This window comes from Tenrec ecaudatus, chromosome 18, assembly GCF_050624435.1.
Source record: "Tenrec ecaudatus isolate mTenEca1 chromosome 18, mTenEca1.hap1, whole genome shotgun sequence".
Lineage (NCBI taxonomy): Eukaryota > Metazoa > Chordata > Mammalia > Afrosoricida > Tenrecidae > Tenrec > Tenrec ecaudatus.
This window is the reverse complement of record NC_134547.1, coordinates 14,047,801-14,075,361: the sequence shown is the minus strand read 5'-3', so window position 1 is coordinate 14,075,361 and position 27,561 is coordinate 14,047,801. Positions and strand designations below refer to the sequence as shown.

Genomic DNA, 27,561 nt, shown 5'->3' with positions numbered 1-27,561 from the left:
ACCTCCTCCAGACTCCTCCTTCGGTCTAGCTTTCTCCTTTCTCCGGGGGCAAGACCGGTTAGGAAGTCTGCCGACGGCGCGGAGACAATACTCCGCGACTGACTTTTAATTTTGTGAAGGGTGCGTTTTCAACCAAGTGTCACTAGGGACAGCTGATGTTTTGTGTGGCCGACTGGCCCCGCCTTTGGGACTCTCACAGTTGGACACCAGGAACAAGGTACCCTTCACGGCCTCAAAAGCAGGATTAAAAGCGATGTTTTCAGCAATGTTCCTCAAGGACGGAGGGATGCCGACGAGGCTGCCGAGGACAGGCGAGAGACGAGCAGGCGGGCTTGGGTCCCCCGCCGCCAGCAGCCATCGTCTTTTCATCCCACGCCGTTTCGATCGCCTTCCAAGCCCCCCATCCTTTCGCCTCTTTCCTCAGCGGCTGGCCGAAACTCACGCAGCAGATGGGTCTCCTTCCTGTCACCTCGCGTCGGCTCTCCGTCAACTGGGCTCGTGACGGCTGCGCGCGCGTCGCCGCCTTCGGCGGGGGCGGGGCTCGGTCCGCGCCTGCGCGCTGCTCCGGGAGACGGCGTCCGTCTCGCCCCGCCCCCCGCCACCCCCCGCGCGCTGCCGTTCCGGATCCGCAGATTCGCGGCTCACGTTTCTCTCCTCCGGGGCCGGCTGCTCTTTTTGTGTTCGCCTCCACTTCACGCGCGAAACAGCCCTACCGGCGAAGACGTTCCGCTGACCTTCTGCCGCTCTCGGGAGACGGCGAGCCCCCCCGCCTCCCGCCCCCCGGCGCTTGGCGAAAGTGCGGCTGCGGATGGGCAGCTGTGCTTGAGCTCGCGGCGGCGGCGGCGACGACTACGACGACCGGGAGAGCGGACGGAGGCGGCGCCTGAAGCAGCGGCGGAGCCCATGCCCCGGGACGGCGGGCGGACCCGGAGAGACCAGTCCGGGGCCCGGGGCATGTCCCCGGGGCCCCCGTGAGGAGGAGGCGGCGGCGGCGATGGAGCTCCCGCCGCAAGAGGCGCCGCCCGGGCCGGGTGCGAACGGCGAAGCGGAGGAGGCCCCTGCCGAGGCCCGGTCCCCCAGCCCCCCATCGCCCCCGGCCGACGGTCGCCTCAAAGCTGCAGCCAAGCGCGTCACGTTCCCGTCCGACGAGGATATCGTGTCCGGAGCGGTGGAACCCAAAGATCCGTGGAGACACGGTAGCTACGGCGGGGGCGGGCACCGGGGAGGCGTGAGGGGTCAGTGCCGCGCTCGGCACGCAGGTGGAGCTCGTTAAGTTGCACCCGAGGACGAGCGAAGCTGAAGTGGGGGGTCGGGGAGAGGGTGCTTACAGGATTGGAAGGTCAAACATACCGGGTTCAGGTCCCCTGCGAAGGCTAGCGAAGAGTGGTCACGAAGGAGGAGAGGGTCAGTGATGGCTGAGTCGGGCCGGTGGGGATGGCAGGAAGGTGCTAGCACGCCTGGGTCAGCCCCGGGTGGAAATGTTTGTCATTCTCTTGGCTGGAGGAGGAAGAAGGATTACGCTGGATTGTGGGTGTCGGAAAATCTCAAACTCACCGCCTGCGTGCCCATTCCCTCTCGTAGCGATCTTTCAGGGACAAAGTAGAACTGCCCCTGTGGATTCCCGCAGCTGCAAATCTCTTAAGGGGCCAGAAAGCCTCATCCTTGCCCCAAAGAAGGGCTGCTGAGTTCGAACTTGCGAACTTGTGGTTAGCACCCCAGTGGGATGCTCACCATTGCCACCAGGGCCCAAATCCTGAAGTTGGAAAAAAACAGAGCGTCGGAGTTTAAAACAAACAACCTTTTGGATTTCCAAGACTTAAATCTTTACGGCAGCAGACAGCCTCATCTTTTCTCCTGCTAAGCAGCTGGTGGGTGCAAACTACGCACCGTGCTAGGTTGGCAGCTCAGTGTAGCTAGCTCCTTAAGACACCAGGAGATGTATGTATATGTATGGACTGTGATAAGAGTTGTATGAGCCCCTAATAAAACGTTTAAAACAAAACAAACAAACAAAACACACCAGGGCCCTGCTAGAGTCTCAGTTTAAGCCCAGGAAAGGAGCAGAGTTGATGGTCATTATTAAGAGCCCTCGTGGCATAGTCTGAAAGGTCAACAGTTCAAAACCACAAGCAGCTTTTCCAGAGAAAGGCAGGATGTTCAGCCTTACAGTCTTGGAAGCTCAGGGGTAGTTCTACCCTGTTCTGTAGGCTAACTGTGAGTCAATATTGACTCAGTGGCAAAACGTTTTTGGTTTGGTTTGGTTTTTTAAGATGAGGGTGGTGTTAGAGAGCTGGAAGAGGCCTTTGATCTTGGTATTCAAAAGAAGAAAACTCCCAGCAGGCCCTCTCTGAGGACAGGGCAAAAAGACGTGGGTTGTTCAGGGGCCTGGCCTCTTCTTACATTTATTCCTGGAAAGAGCTGGAGACTATTATCAGATCAAGAGGGGAGCCCCTGGGTGGTGGTGCGCAGGGTTAAGGGCTCACCATGAGCCTGAAGGTTGGAGGTTTGAACCCACTAATAAGTGCCCCTGAAGACAAGCGTTGCGGTCTGCTTCTGCAAGGTCACAGGCTGCAAACCTGCCCGTGTTGGCACCGAAAAGGTGGCTGGTGGAGCATGTTGGGCCCGTGGGGCTGGGGAGACCGAAAGGCACCGCACGATGGTGGACACGGAGCAAGTGGACAGCTGGGTTGGATCCGTTTCTGTGCCAGGGAAAGGGTCTCGCTGGAGTAGAGCACAGGAAGAGAGGGAGCTGACCCACTGTGTAAGGCCCTGTAGCATTTGATCTGCAGTTGCCCATCTTTGGGCTTGTGGAGGAGGTGGGGGGTTCGTGAACACACAGGGAGCTGCCCTGAGTGTCAGGGAAGGTGGGTAATCGCAGAACGGGCATGGAGAGTCCACAGGTCTTTTTAGCTCGAGGCCGAGGGGAGAGGGGGTCAATTTGAGATGGGGGGGAGCGCTTGGGGGCACTGAGCAAGGGCGAGAAGAGTGGGCCCTGACTCTGGCCACGGTGCAGCATCCCGTCCATGGGGTTGGGGCAGAAAGGGGATCTGGAGAGGCCCAGTGGGGTGTGCTCAGGGGCAGAGGCTCTGGGCCTCTTGCCCACCTTGTGAGCGCCGTTTCTTTCCTCCTCCGTGTTCTCGCACCGTGCCCCAGGTTCATGAAAGGCCTAAAAAACGGTAGTGGATGACCAGGGCCTGGTCAGGTGAGCACACAGAAACCTGCGGTGACTGCTGTCTTTCTTGTTAGGATCAAGGCAGTGTGGGTGGTTGTAGGCGCCGCCGCAGAGGGGAGACAGATGGGCCTTTCTGTTCCCCTCCCGAGTTAGTCCTCTTGTAAACTCACAGGCAGTTCTGCATTCTATATGGGGTTGCTATGAGTCAATGTTGACTCGATGGCAGCGAATTTGTGTTGTTGTTGTTTTTGGTGCAGAGGGTTGGTTCTGGAGTTGGAGCCTGAGTGTTTCTGCTTTCAGAAGTTTCCAGGACAGGGAGAGTTGGGGGGGGGGTGTCGGTTTGGGGGCCCAGGGTGGGGTCACACAGATTGGAACATAGGTAAGTAAGTCAAAAGGCCACCTGCTTAAGATGCTGGAGGGAGGAAGTGTGGGGTCTGAAGATGGTGTGAAGGGAGAGGGCTGGGGGGGGGGGCAGGCTTGGCCAGGTTGGGAAGGGGCGGTTCTGGTCTGCAGGCTCCTGGGAGGGGAGCAGCTGCCAGTGCGCAGCTGTCTCCCATGGAGGAAGTCCTGCCTGCTCTGTGCCTCTTAGCCGGCCACTCCCGCCGCAGATGGTGGGGCTCCTGTGTAAGGACTGAGATGGTCCTCGTCAGCGCCCACAGTGGGTCAGGCCTCCGGTCACCTGCAGCTGCTGGCATTCAGGTGGGGCCCACTGCCCAGGGCGATTAGCGAGGTGCTTGAGCATCTACTTGCCCCAAGATGGAGCACAGTTCCACTTGGCTGACAGCGATGGGGTCACTGTGAGTGTGCAGGAGCCCTTTTCAACTTGCATTTCCCATCTTCAGACTGATTCGCCCCCCTGGGCTGAGGGCAGGGTGAGGAGGCAGGGAGGGAGCTGGGCAGGATGGCAGCAGTAGATATGGATGGAGGCTGGGGTGGAGTCTGCCCAGGAGGGGGCCTGGGAGTGGCTGCCTGGCTGGCCTGCTCAGTAGGGGTGGGGGTGGTGATGGTTTATAGGCTGAGGCAGTGAGGACTAGCTACAGCTTCCCCAGGAGGTGTCACTGTGAGGTGGGGGGAGCTGGCATGGGGAGTAGAGCAGGCTGTGGGCCAGTGGAGTTGCTGTGTCTCCCTGAGGAGAGGGGCTGTGAAACCTTGGACCTAGGATGTGGGGGGTCATGGGTGACGCTGCAGAGCTTGGACAATGACCTTTGGGTCTCGGTGGAGGGCCTGCTGGTGCCTTAGAGCAGTTGGTAGCCCTGTGACCAGGGTGGGGGGTGGGGTGGCCGGCATGGGCGCTGAAGCAGGGTGGGGCAGTGGGGAACTGGTTGGTCTCTGGACTGGGTGGGAGTTGGGCTGGCATTGATCCATCTGTTCAAGGGCCTGGGTGTGGGGCAGGTGTCTTCTGGGGATGGGTGATGGAGGGGTTGCTGCTACGTCTGTTGTGGTGATAAGGCCCCACAGGCTAAGGGGTGACGGGAGCTGGTGAATGGAGGCAAGAGAGGTGGTTCCCCGAGAAGTGCCTGGCCGCGGGCTGAGGAGGTGCCATGGCAGGGAGAAGGCAGCCAGGGATCTGCTCGTTCGGCCCCTGCTTGAGGAGCTCTGTTGTCATGGGGGTGTCTACCTGAGTCTGAGAGCCTCTATCAGGCCCTCCGCCAGGTGGGGAAGTGGTGGGGCTCCCACAGCCTCAGGGGGGCTGTCCCTGCCATCCCTAGTGCAGGTTACCCTGTAGGCCTGCCTTCCTGGCAGCAGTGTCTCCTTCCACTCGGGAAGGGGAAGACAGACGTGGAGGCTCCCATTGCCCACTGCTTCCCCTGTGGGCACGAGTGGTCAGTCCCGAGGGCTGGAGGGCTGAGGCCAGGCCTGCTCCGCCACCATCCTGGGCTGAGTGGCCTCTGCAAGGCCCTGGGCTGGCTGGACCCTGTGGCTTGGGAGGCTGAATCTACCTCCTGGTTCCCTGCTGCCTCCAGCATGTCTAAGGGAGGTGCCTGGATGGGGAAGTGACCTGGGTAGAACTGCTGAGTATGGTGGAGGAGGGTGGCCAGCTAGCTGTTCTGGTCCCAGGGAGGCTTACAGAGATCGTGCCACAGGACCAGCCCAAGGCTGCTCTTCCTCCTCAGAGAGCCTCCCGAGGAGAGGCGTGTGGTTGTGAGGTGGCCTGAAAGCAGCAGCTTGTGATCTAGAGCACATGACGTGGGCCACAGGCTGGGCACCCATTCTCCCTCCCCCCAAAGTCCTCGGTGACTCATTCCCACTTCTGACCTCCAGCTTGAGTCGGGCATGGAGGAGGGCTGCCCACCAGGAACTCCTCACATGCAGGGGCAGCAGCACTGCAGAGGCGCTGCCCACACAAGGGGTCTCTGCCTCCTGAGCTGAGGGGGAGTGAGCATGGCACAGGGCCTTGGTGTTCCCACATGGAGGCCCCAGAGGGTAGCCAGGCCGAGCTGTTTGTTCTTTGGCACCTGCTCTGCACATAGAGTTCCGAAACTGGTCGGACAGGTAGGTGCACACCTGCCAGGGCAGGAACAGGCGTCTGAGGGCCAGCTGCTCAGTGCTGGCGCTGGTGGTGCAGGAAGGGCACAGCTGCTCAGGTTTCCACTGGGCCCCCTGCTGCCTCTGGCTGGAGTTTCTGCCCTGGGCACGCAGGCCTTGGGGTGGGTGGTGGTGGTGGTGGTGTGTCTGTGTCTGTGTGGTGGTGGTTCCGTCGGGGGCCACTGCCAGGACAGGACATGAGTATTCCCACCCCTGGCCAGGTGTGGGACCAGCTGGGTGACTGTGGCTGCCCAACCTCTCTGACTGAAAACTCCACACAGTGACCCCTGTGGGTTTCCGAGACTGGAACTGTGGAGTTGCTGCTGGTTTCGAACTACCAACCTGCCCAACGCAAAATCAGCCCTCTTGACCACCACCCTGAGAGGTCAACTGGCATGGCAGCAAGGGCACCAGGGGTCCAGACACCATTGCTCCCAGCCCTTCCAAGAGGTGACAGGTGGGGTGTGGTGGCCAGGGTTGTTGGTAGTGCCCTCGTGGGAGGGTATCCTCTGCAGGCGGGGCCCTGCAGACACCAGACGGCTGCATGCTGGCAGCTCTGCACAGTGCTGCGTTAGCTATCCCCCCCCCCCCCCCAGGCGGGCTGCACCCAACAACTGTTGGGAGAGGGGTGAGGTGTTTATTTTTCTCACACCCGTCTCCATGCTGGTAGTGGGCAAAACTCCCCTTGGCCCTCTCACTTATGCTGTCGTGCAGGACAGGCGCAGCCACAGGCAGGCGCTGGCTCCTGGGGGGAACTCTCGAGAAGCACACCCCATGCTGGCCGGGGTGCAGTTAGTGTTCGGAAACAGCCCCCAAAGAACTACACTGAGCAGCCCCTCAGCCAGGCAGTGGCCCCTGAGCAGCTTCTGGGGGAGCGCTCCGGTTTAGGAGTGCCCAGGGCCTCCTCGGCCGCCCTGTGCCCGGCTCATGTCAGTGAGAACCCCTGGACTGCCGTTCTGGTCTCAGGCAGCGTGGCGGGGGTTGACTCAGACTTGTTTCACAGCACACGGCCTGGTAGAGGGCCAGGCCACCAGAGCCAGTGTTTGGCTAGAGCCCCCGGGCTGTGGGCATGTGCTTCCCCAGATGATGTTTTGGTGCCAGCCTGCCTCTGGCATGGAAGGGCTTGGTGACTACATGGTAGACACGGTTATGCATGCTCCTTCTCCCGGGGCAGGGTCTGATGGGCAGGAAGGAAGCTCTGTGGGGGCAGTCCTCTCCAGGCGCTCCCCATGGAGGGGCACAGAGAATGCCCAGGGGGTTCTCCATGGAAGTGCTTGCAGTGGCCCAGCAGGAGCCCAGTGCAGCTTGGTTGGGTTTGGGTTGGAACTGGAACTGTCCTTCCAGCTGGTTGGGCTGGACCTTCTTGAGGCTGCTACCTGCCGCCCGTTGGGGTCAGGTGGTACGGCATGCTCACACCCACCTTTCTGTCTCTCGGCCGCCACGGCCTCTTGAGCCAGCTGCCGCCATTGAGAGAAGTCATGTTTGGTGCGGATGGAAACGGGAAAGGCCCCCAGGAGGGCCCCTCTGGAGGCCACCCCCTGGTGTGTGTGTGTTTTTTGCAAAGCACAGCACCTTCCCAGCTGAACTTCTTGGTTTCCCAGGAGTGGGGCTCCGGAGGTGACCTTGTGGGGGGCTGGTGGTGATGCTCACAGTACACTTTCTGGAACCCTGGTCAGCTCTGAGCGCCACTGCCACCAGGGCCACGTCGGGTAAGGGTTGGGGGTTGGACTGGCAGGGCCGCCTGCCCAAGAGGATAGCGCCACCTGCCGCTCCTCTGCCACGCTGGCCTGCCCGCCTCACAAGCTCCTGCTCCTCTTCCCCCATCCTTCCTTGGTGATGCCTCCGAGTCCCCAGGCAGGCCCGCTTCCTGCTTTCCCCTGGGGCCCTTGGCACCGCTCACACACTATTTGTTTGGACCCATCTCCACCCACTGGGCCCAGCGGCTCCCTGAGGGACCATGGGGCATGGGGGGGGGGCGGAGTGTCGCTCTTGGTCACTGGTTCAGGCACTCACTCTCGTTCATCATCCACTCCGGGCCAGCGCTTGTGCCTTGTGAGGAAGAGCAGCCCCTGCAGGGCCTTCATCCCCTGACATCGCAGCCAAGGCACGCTCACATCTCACTTGGTGACACTCCTATCCCACGCCTTTCACCTTAAATCCAGAATATTATGCACACACACACCAACAGCCTTTGTAGTCCTGGCCACCTATCCCTGCCCCCCTCACTTACCATCCTGCAGAGCAAGGTCCTGGTCCAGGTCCCTGAGGAGGACCTTGGCATCTGGGCCACTGGTCCCGGCTCTTGTCCCCAGTACCTGCAAGTGCCTCCCTCTGGACCCTTTTAATGGGTCCCCAGCAGGTGGTCAGGGGCCTGTGGACTCGCTCTCATGTCCCTTGGGCTGTTGGCATCCTGGATCTGGGGGCATTGGGTTTCAACATTTGCATTCTCCGGGCCCAAGTTGCGTGGCACTGTGCCTGGCTCCGTACTCATGGACAGAGGGGCCCTGGGGAGAGAAGGAGCCCTCATGTCCCCTGGGAAGGAAGGGAACACTGGAGCCAGAAGGAGGCTGGAGGAGGGGAGGCCCCTCCCACATGTGGAATGGGGGGTGTGCAGGCCTGTCTTTGTTGTTGGCATGCTGTGGGCAGTAGGCCAGGGCACTTGCCCTTTCTGTGCAGCGAGATTATATTTTTCCCGCTGGTGTCTGGCTCCCCACCACTCTGTGTAGCTCATAGCTGCTATTGAGGGTCCCGGGACTGCTGCTCCTCAAGGGTCAGGAGCCAGGAGCCGAGAGCCAAGGTCCAGGTAACTGATCTACCCATCTCCCAGTGACCTGGTTCTCCATCCACCTACTTAGAGGGTGTCACCAGAGCAGGTAGAGAGTGTCGGGGTGACCTGCCATCAGCTGCTCACCATCCCTCTCTTTCCAGTCTTATAACCCAGGGTAACCCCCTTCCTGCCGAGTTCTCTCCACTCTGATCAGAAGGACCAGAAAGTTCTCAGTCCCGAGGGGAGCCTGCCTCCTTGTTGGGGCCGGGCTTCTGTCCCAAGCGTCTGTGTGGCTACCATACACACCTACATGCTGTGTCACGTGACTGTTCTGTCAGGAGCCCATGTGGAACAGTGGGTTAAGCAGCTCCACCAGCAGGTCTGTCTGCAGTAGCACGATCAGGCTGGCTCCTCTCACAGATGGGCTGTCTGGCATGCCCCTTAGCCAGGCCTCCTCCATCCCACAGGCGCCCTGAGCCGGAATGGGCATAATGTCCATGTGTGAGATCATGGAAATGCAGGGCTGGGCCCCACCTTTCTCACCCCAACCCCTGGAGGATGAGGGGCCAGTTTGTCTCTTGGCTCCCTGTCCTGGCTACCCCGTCATTGCCCAGTTTGGGTCCCAGCTGTCGGCCCATCCTATATTGCAGTGTTTCTCAACCTGTGGGTCTTGGCCCCCTTGTGGGGGGTAGGGGTGTCGAACGGTCCTTTCACAGGGGTCGCCTAAGACCATCGGAAAACACATGTTTCCCGATGGTCTTAGGAACTGAGACACTGCTCTTCTCTCCGTCCCCGGGTGGGTCCACCCACATGCAGATACGCCCACAAACAAGTACCCGACATGAAGACTGTTACCCATGCTACACTATGCTTTCAGACAAAATTTCATTGATTTGTCATTAGAAATAAGTATTTCACAAGTATAATGACATATTGTTTTGTGATGAATCACTCTGCTTTAATTATGTTCAATTTGTAACAATGAAAACACATCTTGCATATCAGATATTTATTTATATGACGATTCATAACAGTAGCAGAATTACAGTATTATGACAATTTTATGTTTGCGGGGGCCACCACAACATGAGGAACTGTATCAAAGGGTCGTGGCATGAGGAAGGCTGAGACCACTGCTCTACTGGCTGTCTGGCGAGCTGGTGGTGGCTGTGCTGGGTGCCTCGCGCCCTGTGCTGTACAGCAGCCTTTCACGTGCCCCTGCTTTCCCAGACTGCTCAGCAGCCCTGGCCAGTGCTGAGTCGGAGGCCTTGCTGTGCACATCGGAGCTGCCAGGCCCCTCCCTCCGGTGAGGCCATTGTGCTAAGCTGCATCTGTGCCACTCTCCTGGCCACCGAGACAGGTTCTCTGGGCCTGCGTCACGCCTACAGTGGTTTACCGTGCAGGGGCTAGACCTCCTTGAGCTGGTGTAATTCAAATGCACTACTTCGACATTGTGGAAGTCTTGGTGGCGTAGTGGTTATGCATTAGGTTGCTCACCTCAAGGTTAGCAGTTCAAAACCACCTGCCCCTAGAGGTAGAAAGACGAGCTTTTCTGCTCTCATGAAGAGGTACTGTGTCAGAAGCCCCCAGGGACAGTTACAGTCTGTGCTCTAGGGCTAGTTTGTTTTTGACTCTATTTCCACATTGCCGGTTGGGGATTGATTTTGTGGCTTCCCAGCCCCCACCCCACTTTCTGACACCTCACTTGTCATTTGCTGGGCTGGAAAAGTAGGGGGAATGTGTATACGGGAGATAGGACACCTCTCTCTTTTCCTTAGAATGCACCATCTGCTTTCTTATTTCACTGGGTCTGTATAGCAAAGGGGAATGAGGTGAGGTTTTCTAGTCCCACAAAGAGTTACAGTCTTGAAGACTCACAGGGCAGTTCGACCCTGTCCTATGAGCTAGAGTCAAATCCATGGCAGTGAGTTCTGATGTAGAGCAAAGGCCCAGGCACCGTAAGGTGGAGGGGGACACAGCACTGGCCCCCAATTAGGTGCAGCTTAGGTGGGGCTCAGGCTATAGGGCTGGGCTGGGCCCCACAGGTATCCTGGCAGCCTGACCTCAGTCACTATTTCTAAGCATCAGACCACCCTCTTTTACAGCCCCGTGCTGGCCCTTGAACAGTTCACTTCACAGTCCCCGGTCTCCACGACTACTGCGTTAGCAGGAGCCAAGGCCCTATACCGAGCACCCTCAAGGGACTGCCTGGCTCTGGTGTGTCCAGCCTTCTGACCCTGCTGGAGCAGGTGCTACCCTAGCACCTCCCCCTCCTCCCCTGGACCACTAGCCGAGCCTGTGCAGGCCCTTCCCTCTGCCTGCCAGGGCTCCCTGGCCTAGAGGACGGGATAGAACTGCCCCTCTGAGGGAAGCGTGGGGGTGAAGTGCTGGGCTGCTCACTTGCGGTCAGGGGTTCCATGAGAGAAAAGTTAGACTGTCTGTCCTGTAAAGATGGACAGTTTTGGAGACCCTGTTCGGGGCTGTTATGAGTCAGGTCCCCTCATTAGCAGGGGAGGGTGTGGTGCCGTTGGTGTGTTTGCACGTCACTCCTGTCCCCCACCCCTCCTCCATGGGCAGCCCTGTGCTCTCTGCCGGCTCCTGGGCCAGTGGCTGGCAGGAGAAGACACGAGCTGGTCAGTGTTTGGAACCCGACTGAAGAGACCCTCTTTGGGGCTTCAGCTTGAGTGAGTCTTACGACTCCTCCATCTCCGCCCTCTGGGTTTCCTCTTGGACCTGTTCTCCCTGACACTTGCTTCCCAAGGGGAGGAGGTAAGAGGGGACGACCCCACGGCCACCAGACCCCCACTCTCCACTCCCGGAGTCTTCACTGGGCCAGGCAGCCACTCACATGGACTCCCAACATTCTCTAAGGCCATCTGCCACCCTGATGGAAGCCTGAGGCTGGTGGCCTCAAAACAGCTCACTGGGTGTTGGCGGGGGGACGGCCACCATCTTGTCCCTGCCCAAACAATCACCTGCTTGGACATGGGTGACTGGTGGTGCTGGCCTCTGTCTGCCTTTGGGCACATTCTGACCTTAGTTGGCCTTTCTGCTCCCGAGAGGCGCCCACGCTGTGAGCCACCCTACTGGTGTGACAGGACCTACAGAGAAGAATAATTCTGTCTCTCCTAACGTCAGGACCCGTACACCGCTGTGGGCGACCAGGCTCTCAGCTGTCCCTGCTGCCCTGCGTGCTGGGGTCACTCTGTCATTCCAAAGAGTCCTAGTGGCGTCCCCTGCCACTCTGTGGGAGAGGAGGCAAGCTGTTCCCAAGGAGTTGCCGCCTTGGAGACCCTCGGGCAGAGCTGCACTGTCCCATGTGGTCGCTGGGCGTGGGCATCGGCCGGTGACAGCGGGCTTTTCCGCTCTCATCTGGCTCAGCCTCGAGAGTGGGGTGTGGGGGAGGGTCTTGCCTTTTCTCTGGCTGTTCTACCATGTCCTCATGGGAGGCTCTGGAGCACTGTCCCAGTGTGGGAACATCGCCCGCCCCCACCCTCACCCTCACCCTCTGTGGTGGTGGGGTGCCCTGGCCCGAAGCAGGTACTTCCTCACGCTTCGCCCCGGACGAGTTGCTGTGGTACAAAGGTTTTTAATGGCCAGGCTGACACGGAGTGAGTCTTTTTTCTTTCTTTCTGGAAAGGGGACGGGAGGTACATAAGCTCTGGAGTGTGCCATCTGTGACCTTGCCTTGGTGGTCCCTTGGGCAGCTGCCTTCACACGTGTGTGCAGCCCCTTGTGCCTGTTCTCCGACCGGCCACATGGGCCCGGAGCTGGGGTGTCTCTGGGCCGATGACTCGTGCGGCACTGCTGGTGGAGGCTGATGCACAAGGCCCCTGTGCTAGCCCAGAGCTGCCCTTTCCAAAGTGCTTCTCCCTCCTTCCACCCGGCCGGCCCTCGTGCACTCACCAGCCTCTTTCCCCACCAGATCCCAGGCCCTATCCTTGTGGAGCCGCGTCCCCACCGCTGTGGTCCCTGTGTGAAGGTGGCCACGCAGGTGCTCTCAAGGTGGTGGGAGGTGGCGGCCTGTTGGGTCACCACTGAGTTGCTTGCCCATGAGGTAGGTGCCCATGAGGAGGGAGAGCAGGACTCCTGAACTCACCCAGCCAGTCCTGCACTTTGCCAGGGTGTCTGGGTCGCAGAGGAGGGGAGTCACTGCTGCCTCCTGCATCCTTTCTTTCTGCTGAGGTGCTGGGCCTGGTGGGGCTGGGAGGGCTGAGAGTGCCCTTGCAAAGGTGAGGCGAGGAGAGTAGGTTCTCACCACAAACACCTGTGGAAAACACAAAGCTGGTGTCATGGAGGCCAGAGTGGCGACCACAGGCTGTATGGGGTGAATGACTGGGGCAGCAGGTGACCAGGGCATGGCAGCCACTGTGTGCAGGCTCGGGACCCAGTACCTTCCTGCACCTCTTGGCTGTCTACACTCTACCCTGCCAGGTTTAGAACTGTCTCCCCACGGCACAGGGAAGGCAACCTCCTGACTTGCTAGTGTTACCCTCCTCACAGTGACCAGACACCTGCTGAAGGCCCAGGGCACAGAGTTGGCTCTGTCTATGAGATTTCTCCACAATCCCGCACCCCATGCACAGATAGGGATGGAGGAGCAGGCACTACCTGGTCCCCAGTGCCACCTCTGAGTGGGGAGGGCACAGCCAGCCCTGGCTTATGTTTCCATTGTCCCTGTGCCCCAAATCTCCTGACACTATCCCCCACCTGAACCTCACAGGGGAGGGTGCTTCCCTAGCCACTTGGACTGCCAGCTCCCAGCCCTCAGCTCTGTGCCCGCAGCCACCAGCCTGGGTACATATTTGTCCAAGGGCATACGAGCGTACGGGACCAGCTCTGCCCAGCCGGGTGGCCAGGGACAGGTGGGGCAGCCTCTGGTTGGTTGGCTCTCGTGGCCATCCCTCCCCACCCCCTGCAGGCTCAGACCTCAGGTCAGCCGCCAGAGGGTCCTCAACTGGGACAGGCTCTGCTCCGGCACACCTCCCTAGCGTCACTTCTGATGGAGACTGGGTGTCCCGCACACATTCCTTTACGTGTCAGATTTCGTTCTCTTCAGCACTTTTAGTGTTTGCCCTTCATTGGTCTTTGGGGGTTGGAAGCATTACATGCAAACATCTGTAAGTGAACCGCCTCAAAGGGCCAGGTCAGCAAGCTGCTGCAGCCACACTGTGGCCTGCTTGTGGTGGCGCAGAGATGGGGGGAGCACTGTCCTGCTCGGGCCGCACCCTGTGGGTCTCCATCTGATAAGCTCCACTTTCTGCGTGAGGGTCCTTGACAGGGCGCACTGAGAGCCGTGCCCAGTGAGGGTTGGGGTCGGCGCCCCTGTCAGGGTCCAGTACTACCTTGGGGCAGGTGGAGCTCCTGGGGGCTTCGGGGGGCTGTGAAGCTGGCAGGAAGTAGGCCTCTTGTTCTTTTCCTTCACACCCTTCGGTGCCCTTGGGTCTCATCAAACAAGCCTGGCCAGCCTGCCCGGTCTGGCCTGTCCCGCCCAGGGCCTCTGTCCAAGCTCCGGACACAGTCCAGTCATGCAGGCTCGAATGGGACTGAGCATCACTGCGCCATCCCCACCCCCACAACTGGACAGGGCTCTGCACTTTCTAGGGAGGGGGCCACCCCATCACAGGGTGGGAGAGTTGCCAGCAGCCCCACATCGCTGTGTCCCTATGGAGACCACCAAGGTGCCCCCTCCCACATGCCCTGCAGAAAGCCCTCAGCTAGTGTGACATGCTGGTCACTCCTGTGTGTCCTATGCCTGTACTCACCCCAGAACTAGGGTGTTCACAGGTAGGAGCGAGGTGCAGAGCCCTGAATCCCAGCTTTCCCGTGTGAGTTCTGGGCCCGGGCAGCTTCCTTCCCCTGCAGGTGCTGCCTGGGCCAGGGGTGCGGGGAGAGGGGGTGCGAGTGACGTGCCATGGGCATGTTCACCTGTAACAACAGTAAGGCATGGAATTACGCTGCCTAGCACAGGGCGAGGAGCCCTGGGGGGACAGTGGGTAAGGAGAAAGGTTTGGCAGTCATTTTGCTACAGCTTTGGAAACCTGATGGAGAGGGCTCCATAAGGAGGGGACTGTGGGGGGAGGCCCGGGGTGACCTGCTTCACTCAGTCTGCCCCTGGGACTGGGAAAGCTTTGTTTGGCATGCTCTCTGTAACCACACACGTGCTTCTTTAGCAGGGTTCGTGTGGGGTCTGGCTGCTGGGAAGGTTGGGAGTCGGGGCTCAGGCAGGGCAGGCCTATGCCACCAGCCAGCCCACTGCCTCTCTCACTGGATTCGGCAGGTTCCCTCACCAGTCTGGCTACGGAGGCCAGTGCTCCGTGGTGATAGAAGCCGCCTCCTTGTGTCCGGCTGCCTGTGAGCTGCAACACCAGCTCCCTGAGTCGTGATGCTTCTCTCCGGGGGTGGGCCTCGCCAACCTGGGCCCGCTGCCTCTCCCTCCCGCGCCTCCCTGGGCCTCAGTTCACAGTCCACCTGGGGCAAGGGCTGCCTTGGGGGAGAAGAGTATGAGTACAGGGCATGGGGCCTCTCTGCGGTCCGTCCTCTGACAGCCTCCTTCAGCATGCAGCTGGCCCTCCTGCTCCCTCCACCCTCAGGACCAGGGGCCAGGGGCAGAGTGCCGTCAGAATCCCTCCCATCTCAGCTCTGGGCAGACAGACACAGTAGCCCTGGGAGACCTGTGCCCCAGCTCAGGACTTAGTGCCTGTCTCTGTCTCCGTCCCAATCCCACCTCTTCCTGGACCCCTTCTGTGTTCTGTGAGACATTCTAGAGAGCTGTCATGGGTCTGTAAACTTTTCAACCATAGTGGCGCCTTCTATTGCTATCATCTAGACCCAGAGCATGACCACTGAGCACTGGCTGGGCTGGGGCTGGGGCTGGCCCCTCACACAGTGACTGAGCCAAGCTCGGCTTCCCTGGGCTCTGGCTTGGCGGGCTCCTGGCTGGGAGGTCAGCTTCCCCGCTCTCTACACTGCGCGTGAGCAGCACTCGTGAATGGTGCCTCCTCACCCTCTGGGAGGTGGATGCCTCAGCTCGCCAGCCTGCCCCCTAGTGGTGAGTGCTGGGTGGATTTTGTCTGCAGGCTGAGTCCCCACGGTTGGGGGTGGGGGGGGTGTCACAGGCGAATGTGTTTACATTTGGGATGGGTGTGGTGAGATGGGCTTCCACTGGAGACTGGGAGGTGGAGGAGAGGGTCTCAGTGTAAAGGCGTTTGTGTCCCATCTGTTCCCATCTTGGGGAATGTGCCTGGACATCCTCCTGGTGCCGTGGGCAGAGAGACCCAGGTGCTAACGTGGGGTAGGGGACATTGACCTCCCCCGGCCAGGGGTGAGGGTGGCGGAGCTGGGCAGGAAATGTGCTGGGCTCCCGTGCAGCTCTGGGACAGGTGGCTTCCCACCTCTGTGGGCCTGCGTGGGCAGCACCTGTCTGTGTCAGTAGCCTTTGTCACAGACCCAGAAAGGGAGGATGTCGCCAGACAGGCAAGCGGGGCACCATTGGGTTTGTAGCTTAGGGACAGATCCAAATACACAGCTGAAAACCTCCCTCTTCACATGACAAACCAGCAGCAAACAGCAAAGCCTGTGTGTGTCTGGCAGGGCACTTAGGGGTGTGGGTAGTCATTCAGAGCACAGGGCTGGTGTCTGAAAACCCTCTGAGTGAGGTCACCAAGGGGTACTTGGGTCCCAGTTCCCTCCCGCCTGTCAGTGCCCCCAGTCACCCAGGCGCTCCTTCCCAGGGGGCGGGCCTTCACGTCAGCGTGAGAAGTGGGGCCTGGGGGGTGGAAGCGCTCCCCTCAGAGAGGAGTGACACTGAGTAGAGGAAGGACTGGGTGCAAGAAGGCCCTGGAGCCTCTGCCAGGCCCGAGCCAGGCCTGCCCATACACCTCTCCAGCTACAAGCTTTGGCACCCCATCCCATCTGTCAGCTGGGGTGGTGGGTGGGGAGCATGGTGGCTGAGACTGCAGCCAGCATTCCTGGGACTCTCTGTGAGGGGCCAAGGGCCTGACATGTAGCCAATGGGGAGCAAAGTGGCTATGGCTCTGTGCCCACTGGGCCCAGGGGAAGGTGCCAGGTGGTGGTGTGAGGAGTCGGCCTGAGCGTTGGCTTTCTTGTTACAAAGTGTGCTGCTCTCGCGGACGTTCACTCTGTGCGGCGACTGCCAGTGCGGGATGGACGCCGCCGGAAACCAGATTCTCCCTCCGCCCCTGCCTCCTGGAGACTGTTGCTGCCTGGGTCCTCAGACACCCTTCCCAAAGTGGCCCGTGGCCATGGCCAACTGCAGCCTCTGCTGGCCACCTGGTTGTGTAACTCATGTTTTTTTTTCCTGCTTTTAAGATGCCGACTTTATCAGGACCCAGTAAATTACTTGAGATTGAAGCGCACTGTTTTAGTCTGGGTGCATTAGAGAAACAAATCCACAGAAACTCGTATGTATAACAGAAAGTTTTATATAAAGGGTAAGGTTACATTAAGAAAGCATCCTAACAAAGTGCTGCCCAAGCCCATATGTTCAACACCGATCCACAAAGTCCTCTTCCATCTCACAAGACACACACAATGGTGCCATCTGCAGGAGGAAAGCTGAATCAGTGAGCATGTAAGCATCTCAGCGCTGGCAGCGAGCGGTCTTATGCGGCTGCTCCAGCACCCAGGGCTACATCGGGGTAGGTCCATGTGGCTCTTCTCAAGGATGTCCTGCAGGAAGTGAGCCTTGCCAGCTGAAGCTGGGAATTGCCTAATGCAGTGCACCCTGGTCCGACCATAAGAAAGCAAGAGACCCGAGAACTGGAAAGGCAAAGCTGTGGAGTCGTTTATCTCTCCGTCCGTCAATTGATCCCACATGTGTTTTTCGGCCAGGTTGGCACAATAAACCTTAAGTAGCTCACCCACTCTCATTTAAAAAAGACAAAGCAGCAGCAACCTCATAGGAAGATAGAATCCTGAGATTGTCACCGTGTAAGTGAAGTTTGACTGGAACATCCCCACGCTCATTTGTGCACCTGCCCCGTGGCCGCTTTCGCTGCACAGATCTGGGTCAGTGCAGCAGAAGCCCGGAGTAGTCCTGTGAAGTCTGAAGTGTTGACTCTGTCCCTTTAAGAAAAATGTTGGAACGCTGGTAACAACCCAACACCCAAGCTTGCTGTCATGCTGCTCCCAGCCATCCTGTGTGATGGAGTAGGGCTGCCCTGTCGGGCTTCCGAGGCCCTTCCTGTACGGCAGCGGGCGGCGACTGGGCAGTGTGCACGCTGCCCTCATTTCCTAAGGAGATGAGGTTTCTAGCAGGATATTGGACCAGTGATGTTTTTCCGATCCAGGTTGCGTTCCCAGACACGCGCGGTTCATAGAAAATTCAGTCTCGTCTGGTTACACTTCCTGGCACACCACTGAACAGGGATGAACCCATTGGAAGCCCTGAAAGTAGGCCACTTCCTAGGGTGGTGGGTGCCCAGTGTGCAGGGAACCACGGCTGCTGGTTCCCTGCTGGAATGGGAACCCGCCTGCCACCGCCGAGGGGAGGGTGCTTCCAGGAGCGCATCACCCCTAACCTCCCTATTATGGGGAACAGCCCTTCTGTGGGGTGAGTTCTTCTAACTTCAGTTCTGTTTCCTCTCTGCTGACTTTTGTGTTGTCCATGCCCCTCCTCCCCAAATCTCCCAAGGACCCCCCTTCTTCAGGGTACAAATGCCCTCTCTGCTCTTAGTGCCGGTGGCCCACCTCAGGCAGAGCTGTGTCCCAGTTTGGCCCCTCATCCACATGGCACAGCTCCTGCCTTGTGACAGGTGGCTGTTCTCGGGCTGGGGTCGTCAGAGTCACCTGGCGGTGGGCCGGAGGGTGGGGGGGGCGGTGAGGTCTCAACATCTGTGGCCCACCTCCTTGGTCTGGGTTTCTGAGGGCTGGATGCACCTTCATCCCCATTGAATGCGGTGGACACTGGGGCCAGCAGGCAGGGCTGTCAGTTTGGTATCAGTATAGGTCTCAGCATTGCCTGCCTCTGGGCCTGTCAGGACTCCCCACTACTGCCCACCACCCAAGGGAACCCACTGTAGCCCCTTCAGCTGCAGCCTGAGGCTGGCCCTGAGCGTGTGGGCCCCAGAGCATCTCCCCTCCCAGCACCGCAGCTTCCTGCTGTGCGGCTCCCACGTGGATGGCTGGCTGTCGCCCACCAGCATCAGGCGTCCAGGCGAGGCCTGAGTCACCGCCGCCCCTGCTCTCTCAGAGGTGCCTGCCACCTGATGCCTGGTGTTGGGTGTCTCCTGTCCCTTTGTCAGGGCTGGGGAGGGGCAGGAGGCAGAGAAGCTGTTTATTCTCCAGGAGACATTTGCACCACTGTCCACCCCCCCCCAGGTAACTGGGGAGACGTACCTGCCAGCTGGCACACAGCACTTACCCTCCCCCCAGTCTCACCAGAGCTGCGCTGCCCCAGGCTGGTCATATCTGAGCACGAGCCCAGCTCTGGCTCCAGAGGCTCTGTGCAGCCACGTCCTGGCAAATGGCGTGCCCTCCTGAGCCAGGGCTGCTGCTCCAGAGTCCGGAAGTGGGTGTAGTTGTGCCCCTCCTCCAGCTGGTCACGGAGATGAGCACTGACATGGAGCATGGGGGTTGTCCTCAGTACACTCTGGTCACTGCCACTGTCCTGGGGGGTTTCCAAGACTGGACGGCTAGCCCTGCTGCTTAACCCATCGTGCCACTAGGGAGGCTTCAGCCTCAGCCCAGGCACTTTATTGAAGCTTCTGTCTTTCCAGTGCACCCCTCTGGCAGCCGGTACCCCTGGGGGCCTTTCCCAGGCAGATCCTTGTGAAAAGCAGAAAATGAAATGGGGTCCCAGGAGTGAGAAGTTGGCAAAATGTCTCTGCACCTGTAGGTCTGGTGTCTACTCTTCCTTAGCCCACGGAAGCCCAGGTGGCGCCGTGAGGGAGGCATCGGAGAAAGACGAGGCTGTCTTCTGGTCCTGTCATAAGATTTACAGCCTTGGAATGGCCGTGGGCTTGCTTCGGGTCACTGACAGCAAGGAGCCTTGGTGGTGCCGTGGTTTGAGTGCTTGGCTGCTATGTGGGGAGATGAGGCTGTCTGCTGCAGCAGAGAGTCACAGTCTGGGAAACGCCCAGAGCAGTTCGCTATGCTCGAAGGGTGGCCACTGCAAGTCAGAACCCACTCCCCTGCGGCAGGCTGCTTTCAAGAGCGTGGGCGGTCCCCAGTCACTGTCACCTGCTGAGATGTGTTATGGTGCCAAAGCCCCAGTGTCTGCTGACTCTGTCTCTGTGCCCCCACTTTCATTGCCTACCTTCCTAAGGAGGACTGGAAATCTCTAGGGAGTGGGCCGGGCAGGCTTTGCTCATTCAGGTTCAAGGCCCCTTAAGGGTCAGTGAACTTAACCCGTTTCTGAGGCCCAGTTCTCATGGGCTGCCTAGTGTTCGTCTCTGGAGTGGGAATGGGGCACCCAGAGTGGAGACTTCCATCAGAGGACCCCTCTGGGGCTGCAAGAGGGGGTGGGCAGCATGGGCTATTGCTCCCCCCTCCAGATGGCCCCTTAAAGCAGGGGAGGTGCTCTGCTGCTCCTCCACCTCCTCCCCGGGATGTGGGGTGGTGGCTGAGAAGATAGGGTGCCCCAGAGGATGGCTGAAGGCAGGCCTGCACCCCTAGCTGTAGGGGCAGTAGGCGGGGGTGGGCTGGAAGGGCTATCAAGACCTGCGACTGCCTGCCCTGCCCAGCCCAGCCATCCTTCCCCAGCCCGCAGCCCGCCTCTGACCACTCCAGACTGTGAGCACTGCTAACCTGCCAGCTGGGCCACATCCCACCGTGGGGCTGCTATGCAGGACCGGCAGTGCAGAGGGCCCAGGCAGGCCGGGAACTCGCAGAGGGGAGCAGTTGGCCACCGGGGCAGAGCTTTAAGTAAAGCCCGGCAAAGGCAGCTAGCAGCCTCCTCCTCCACTGCACAGCTGTCCCCGCCTCCAGGCCAGTGGCTCCTCCGCTCGCTTTGCAACCCTTCATTTATTCTGGAGGCTGCTGCCTCTCTGGGGCGTCCTGGCGTTGGTGTCCCCGGGCCCGGGTGTTGGGGTGCTTGGGAACTGGGCACCTGAGTGACAGCCCCTCCAGAGAGGCCATTTGGGGGTGTCACTGAGACAGCAGGATCCCTGGGCCTGGGGCAGGGTGCTTCCTCCTTGGTGGTCGGGGACGTGCACTTCCATGTAGCATAAATGACACCCTGCACCCGCTTGCTGGGCCTGGCGGGGGCGAAGTGTATGGGGATTCCTGGTGACCAGCAGCCCCAAGGGTCACGGTGCCGTGTGCCATGTGAAAAGGGCTCGGCGGCAGGAGAGGGTGGTGTGAAGTGGGTGTCGGAGACCCTGCCTTGCACACAGTAGCCGGTCCTGATGGGCAACTGTGGTGGGCAGAGGGTAGGGCTCAGGTGAGAGGCTGGTGAGTGGCAGAGATTCACAGTGGTCCTCCGTGTCCACAGCCCAGAACGTGACCGTGGACGAGGTTGTCGGTGCCTACAAGCAGGCCTGCCAGAAGCTGAATTGCCGGCAGATCCCCAAGCTCCTCCGGCAGCTCCAGGTGGGGCAACGTGGTGGCCCAGCCATAAAGAAAAGCAAAGCCTTTTCCCTCTCCTGCCCTGGAGCCCCTGGGTGGACTTCCTGGTGTGTCAGCCCTCTGCCTTTGTACAGGCATCGCCCGTTGTTACTGAGCAGGGCCTGGCACACCTGCAGCCTGCCTCTCCGATGCTGCACGCTGCCTCCGTGCCTGCCTTCCTGCTGCGTTCTCCGCTTGCTTGTCCCCGGGCCTTCTTCCCCTAGCACCTGGGTTAGATTTCTGTGGGGCTCCCGGAAGAGGTGCTGCCAGGCCCTCAATGTGGCAGCCAGGGGCATAGGCACCCGTCCCCGCTCATGTCCCAGTCCTGGGGTTTAGCCTTGGTTTAGACCCTCGCTTCCCCGAGCACTGCTTCCCTTCAAGCTGAGGGGCCCCAAGTAGGCAAGGGGTGGCAGTGTGGGCCTGGGTTGGCCACTGTCGGGCCCTGGGGGGGTCTTCCTGTCCTCATAGCTGACTGCTCTCCCCAGGAGTTCTCGGACCTCGGGCACCGCATCGACTGTCTGGACCTGAAAGGTGTGTGTGTGGGCAGGGCCGGCCCTGGTGAGCAGGTGTGCATGTGCCTGCACACCTTAGTCCACGGCTGCTCTGTCTGCCCCAGGTGAGAAGCTGGACTACAAGGCCTGCGAGGCCCTGGAGGAGGTCTTCAAGAGGCTGCAGTTCAAGGTCGTGGACCTGGAGCAGACGAACCTGGATGAGGACGTGAGCTGCCCACTCGGGAGCCTCTGGGGCCATGAGGCTGGGGGTGGGGTGGCGCTGGCAGGAGGAGGCAGCCTCCTTGGATAGGGGATTGAGGGTGCGACAGGGCCTCTTGAAGGTTACAGTGGAGGGACATCAGTGTGATCAGAGTGGATGAGGGAACCCCTAGAAGCCCCCTGGAGCTGGAAGCACTTTTGAACAAAGGAGAGAGTAGGGACTGGGAGCCCATCACCCAGGGACAGCGTCCTGTCCTGCAGGAGGACTGGGAGCCCATCAGCCTATAGGGGTGCTGGAGCAATACCCCAGAGTAGCCTCCCATGTCAGGCCCCAGTGTTCCTGCCTCCCAAGTTTTAAGGTGGCCAGGAGTCCAGGGTCTCTGGCTGGAATTAGAGGAAATCAGGGGGCCCAGGACAGCAGAGGCCTGGTCTGATCAGGTACAGGACCTTGCTGGGTGGCAGGTGACAAAAAAGACTGGTTTCCCATGACCCGGAGGTCCCAGCAGCATTGTGCCGAGGTGTGGCTAGGCCTGGGTATATCAGCCACACATCCGGGGGATACTTTCTGTCCATCCCTATGCTTCTCCCCGACCCCATGATCCCTCAACTGTTGGCCCCTGGGCTCAGGCGCAGGCTCCCTGGGGCAGCGTGAGCAGAGGCTGAGCTCCGGCCATTGCCCACAGGGAGCCTCAGCCCTCTTTGACATGATCGAGTACTACGAGTCGGCCACTCACCTCAACATCTCCTTCAACAAGCACATTGGCACCCGAGGCTGGCAGGCTGCCGCCCACATGATGCGCAAGGTGGGCTGCCCTTGGACCCCGGCCACCAACTAGTAGGAATTGGGAGAGAGCGGAGTTTGCCTCCCCTGTGCCAAGAAGGGTGCCCGTCCCACCAGGCCCTCCCTTGTCCTCACTTCACACAATGGAGGTGCCAGAGAGGAGAGGGCTCCTTGCACACCACCGCCTGTGGCCTTCCCCATGCCACCTGGCATCCCCACCATACAACCAGAGGACACCTGCTGACCATGACCTCTGGGACACGAAGCGGGACCCCGGGCAGGGCAGGCTGGGGCTAAGCCTGACCCAGCCCCCGTACCCTGTCCCCAGACAAGCTGCCTGCAGTACCTGGATGCCCGCAACACGCCCCTGCTGGACCACTCCGCACCCTTTGTGGCCCGCGCCCTGCGCATCCGCAGCAGCCTGGCCGTGCTGCACCTGGAGAACGCCAGCCTGTCAGGGCGGCCCCTCATGCTGCTTGGTGAGCCCAGGAAGCTGCAGCCCTGGGGACTGGGACCTGGATGGCCAGGGGAGGGGTGGCCAGCCTGTCACTGCTGCTTCCTTGCAGCCACAGCACTGAAGATGAACATGAACCTGCGGGAGTTGTACCTGGCCGACAACAAGCTGAATGGCCTGCAGGACTCAGCCCAGCTGGGCAACTTGCTCAAGTTCAACTGCTCCCTGCATACGCTGGACCTGCGCAACAACCATGTGCTTGACTCAGGTGGGTGCTGGCGCCCTGCCCCAGGCAGCGGTGAGCATGGGCTGGGGCTCAAGAGGGCCTCCTGGAGGAAGAGGGGAAGAGTTGAAGGGATAGTTAACACATCATAACCCGTGCAGGCTGGGCCGGCCCTCCACCCCCCAGCAGAGGACAAGCCCCTGGGAAGAGCTTGGCAGTGGTCCTGTGGTAGGACAAGTGAGGGTGGTGGAGGGGTGTGTGGATAGTGAATGAGGGGACGGGCCTGTGAGCCCTGTCATTGCGAGGGCCTGGGAAGCCAGTGAGTCCCCGGTGGCCAGGCCTGCATGATGCACATGTCACCCAGGCAACAGCAGGTGCTGCAGGGCCAGCTGACCCTCAGTATCGGGGGACTCTCCCGTCCTCCCAGCACATGCCTGCGCTCTGGAGTTTGTGGTGCACACAGCACAGCAGAGATGGGGCGGGAAGCTGGACTGGTGCTTGACCAGGGTGGGTAGGCGGAGGGAGACCAGGCATTTGAGCCAAAGCTGGCAAAGAAGGCCAGGTACCCAGGGAGGCAGCTTCCTGGCCAGGGACCCGGGGAGCCCTATGTGCCTCAGGCCCAAGGTGGCGAGCAGGACAGCAGGGCTGGTACCTGGAGGCTGCTGGATGGAGCCACAGGAGGGTCTGAGCAAGGCCATGTGTCACACCTCAGTGTGGTTCCCATGCCTCAGTGTCCCTGTGTGAAGCTCCAGACTGAGCTCCACATGCGCCCTGGCATGAGACCTCCCTCCCTCCAATCTCCCCAGGTCTGGCCTACATCTGCGAGGGCCTCAAGGAGCAGCGGAAAGGGCTGGCAACTTTGGTGCTGTGGAACAACCAGCTCACGCACACGGGCATGGCCTTCCTGGGCATGACGCTGGTGAGCGGCTCCCACGGCCAGTTCTGGTCAGCGAGCACTGGTGTGGCATTTGGCCCCCTCATGGCCCGCACCCCGGGCGGCCCTGCTCATGGGTCCCGCTGCCCTTTGTCTTCTCATCTTGGCTTGAAGGCCGTCGGTGACCCATTGGGCTCCGTGAAGTGACCTTTAGAGCAGCGCCACACTGTGGTGGCTCCCTTTGAGCCTGCTCGCAGTGTAGCTCCGAGGTGACCCCAAGCCTTAGTTCAGGTTCAGGGTTTGGGGAGCTTGAAGGGCCCTTGGGGCCATAATCTCAGGGAGACCCCCACCCCGACACCACCCCCACCTTCACCAGCCCCATGAGTCTGTTCTTTAGCTGCCCAGATCTGCAGTCTCCTGTGGGGGTACGTTCCCAGGTGGAGAGGTTCTGTGTGAGTTAGAGCCTGCCAGTCTGTTGAAAAGCTGCTTACTGTGCTGACACCAGCCTCCCCCTGCCCCCCACACACTCCCAGCTGGAACCCAGGATCATACTCACTCCTCGGAGCCAGGCACACCCGGGACTGAGCGCATGGCCCCGGGGAACTGGGATTGTGTAGCACACACAGTGGCCACACCTAAAGTGGGCAGGGACCCACAACACCCCAGGCCTGGCCCAGGTGTTTGCCTCTTGTTCTGATTCTTCCCCGAGTTCTTCTGGGCCTTTAGGTCCCCTGGGCATCCCCCAACATAGTCCTGGCTCTCCCCCAGCCACACACTCAGAGCCTGGAGACGCTGAACCTGGGCCACAACCCCATCGGGAACGAGGGTGTGCGCAATCTCAAGAACGGCCTGATCAGCAACCGCAGCGTGCTGCGCCTGGGCCTGGCCTCCACCAAGCTCACCTGTGAAGGTGAGGGGCGGGGCGGGGCGCCCGTGGGTGGGCTGGGGCGGCTGGCCAGGTGTGGGGCCCGTGGCCAGCCCCTGCGGTCCCCCTCCCAGGCGCGGTGGCGGTGGCGGAGTTCATTGCCGAGAGCCCCCGCCTCCTGAGACTGGACCTGCGGGAGAACGAGATCAAGACAGGAGGGCTCATGGCGCTGTCCTTGGCCCTCAAGGTGAACCACTCCCTGCTACGCCTGGACCTGGACCGGGAGCCCAAGAAGGAGGCGGTGAGCGGGCTCCACTGCGATGGGAGGCGGGTGGGGAGCACGCCCCGAGCTGCCTGCCCGCCGTGGGGGCAGCCAGACCCTAGCCAGGCCATCCTCCCCCTGGCCCTCAGGTGAAGAGCTTCATTGAGACACAGAAGGCCCTGCTGGCCGAGGTCCAGACCGGCTGCAAGCGCAACTTCGTGCTGGCGCGCGAGCGGGAGGAACAGGAGCAGGAGCAGGAGCAGCGGCTGCAGCTGTCCGCCTCCATGCCTGAGATCTCTGTCACCGAGCCCCAGCCTGACCCTGAGCCGGCCACCGAGGCACGGGAGAACGGAGCCCCTGAGCCTGGGCCCAACCCCGACCCGGACTCGGACTCGGAGGATGAGGAGCAGGACAAGGCCAACAGTGACCAGAGCTCCTCCGCCCCCTGCCCCATCCTGGTGCCCCCCACGGACTCCTCAGACCCTGGGGACAGGACCCCCTCAGGCAGCCCCTCCACCCCCAAGGAACAGCGCATTTCTGTGTCCAGCCCTGGCCGGGGCCACAAGGTGTTCGTGGTGACTCGAGTGGAGAGTCCACCTGAGAGGCTAGCACCGCCCGCCCTCCCCGCCCTGTCCCCAACTTCCGCGCTGTCCCCACCTTCCCCGCTGTCCCCACCTTCCCCGCCTGCCTCCCCACCAGCTGAGGCCTACAGCACCCAGGACCCGGAAGCAGCAGAGCCTCTGCCACAGCCCGAGCCACCTCAGTCAGGGCCACCCCTGCCTAATGGCCTCAAGCCCGAGTTCGCCTTGGCCCTGCCCTCTGAACTGCCCCCAGGGCTTGAGGCCAAGGCGGGCAGCTGTGGCCTGGAGCACGGTGAGCAGCAGGGTTTGGTGGTGGTGGTGGTGGGGTGGGGGTCAGCTTCTGAGCTGAAGTGGGGGCTGGGTGGGTGCAGGCCCGAGAAGGGTCACCCCTGGGTCCCTCAGGAGCCACCTGTCTCTGTAGAACTGAGCTGCTCCAAGGATGAGAGGGAGCTGGAGGAGCTGCTGCTGGAAGCCAGCCAGGAATCCGGGCCGGAGACACTGTGACACTTTAGGTGAGGGAGGGGCCTCGGGGACCCCAGGCCCAGACCCCTTCAACCCCTTGACCCCACTCACCTGTTCCTATTGCACTCGCCCCCTTCTCCAGTTCCTTTTTTCCGATCGGTCTTCAATGAGCTGAAGCCCAAGTCCTGGGACCTGCTCGTCTCCCCTCAGCCTTCCTGAGGCCCAGGATGCCAGGGGGGCCGCGCCAGGGACCACCCCCCTCCATAGCCACACTACGGGGCAGGAGCGGCAGGCCCCCAACATAAGCACTTCTATTTATGAATCCAGCCTCTGAGACTCTGGGCTGGGACGGACAGGAGGACCAGGAGGAGGCAGCCGAGGGCCTTCCCGCCGCCGCCAGCCCTTGGGGGTGGGGTGGGGGCTGGTTCTGGCAGGCTTGCCGGCGGGGTGGTACAGCCTCCACGGCCAGGCAGGAGGAAGGGCGGGCGGTGGTGGCACTCGAGGAGTGGAGCCCGGCTAGGGCGGGTGGGGGTGGGTGGGGGACGGGGGCAGCGGATCAGAGCTTTGTTTTCTTAAGTGCAATAAATCTATCAGGGAGCTGGGGCGGGGGGCACCCAGGGGTCTGGGGACCCTACTGCCCAGGCCGCCAGAGGCTGCGCCCCCAAGAGGCACTACAGCCAGGGGTGGGGGGAGGGGGAGGTCCAGGGGGGGGCGGGGGCGGGGGAGAGACTGCTCCTGTTGGTGCACCTCTGTTCACACCTTTTCTAATAAACCAGACCTGGGTTCACCGTCTGCCTGTCGTCTGTTGGCCTTGGACCTCAGGCCTGGCCGCCTGACTGTGCTCCCAGAGGAAACTGGGAGTTGGAGATGAAGGCCAGGGGTACCTGCTGCCCCCGCTCTGGCAGGTCCTCCCCAAGTAGTTCCCCTCTGAGCTCATTCCTTGGGGTGCAGTAACACCTCCTAGACCCTCAAGGGAGGACAACCAGTGGGGGGTTGAGCAGGACTAGGAGGGAGGGGCCTGAGCTTGCTCAGTTCAGACGGGAATCTGTGAACCTGGTTTGCTCCCCAAGCCTCTAAGACAACCTGTTACACACCGTTAGAGAAGTTTGGGGTTGTGAGGTCCCGGCGCTCAGCCATGGTGAGGCAAGGTGGAGGGGATACACACACACTCCCCTCCTCCCCCCAAAGTGCTCAGAAATCACAGGCCTACAGTTTGGGAGAACCTACACCTCGGGGGTTTCTGGGCCTTAGCAAGGCAGAGGCCACAGACCCCCTGCTCTCTGCAACCAACTCCAGGCAAGCCAAGGCTGGGAATAC

General features: G+C 60.8%; 1 protein-coding gene across 1 annotated transcript; it reads left to right on the top strand.

The window, feature by feature from the left end:
• The first annotated feature begins 675 nt into the window (after nt 1-675).
• Nucleotides 676-26,737, top strand: PPP1R37 (protein phosphatase 1 regulatory subunit 37). Its single transcript, XM_075537995.1, has 13 exons — nt 676-1,196; nt 20,920-21,017; nt 21,518-21,563; nt 21,649-21,749; nt 22,426-22,545; nt 22,852-23,002; nt 23,090-23,245; nt 24,007-24,119; nt 24,843-24,984; nt 25,074-25,240; nt 25,351-26,074; nt 26,204-26,294; nt 26,387-26,737. Exons 1-12 carry the CDS (start codon nt 995-997, stop codon nt 26,284-26,286), a joined length of 2,103 nt encoding a protein of 700 aa, XP_075394110.1. The 5' UTR covers nt 676-994; the 3' UTR covers nt 26,287-26,294; nt 26,387-26,737.
• The last annotated feature ends 824 nt before the right edge of the window (nt 26,738-27,561 follow it).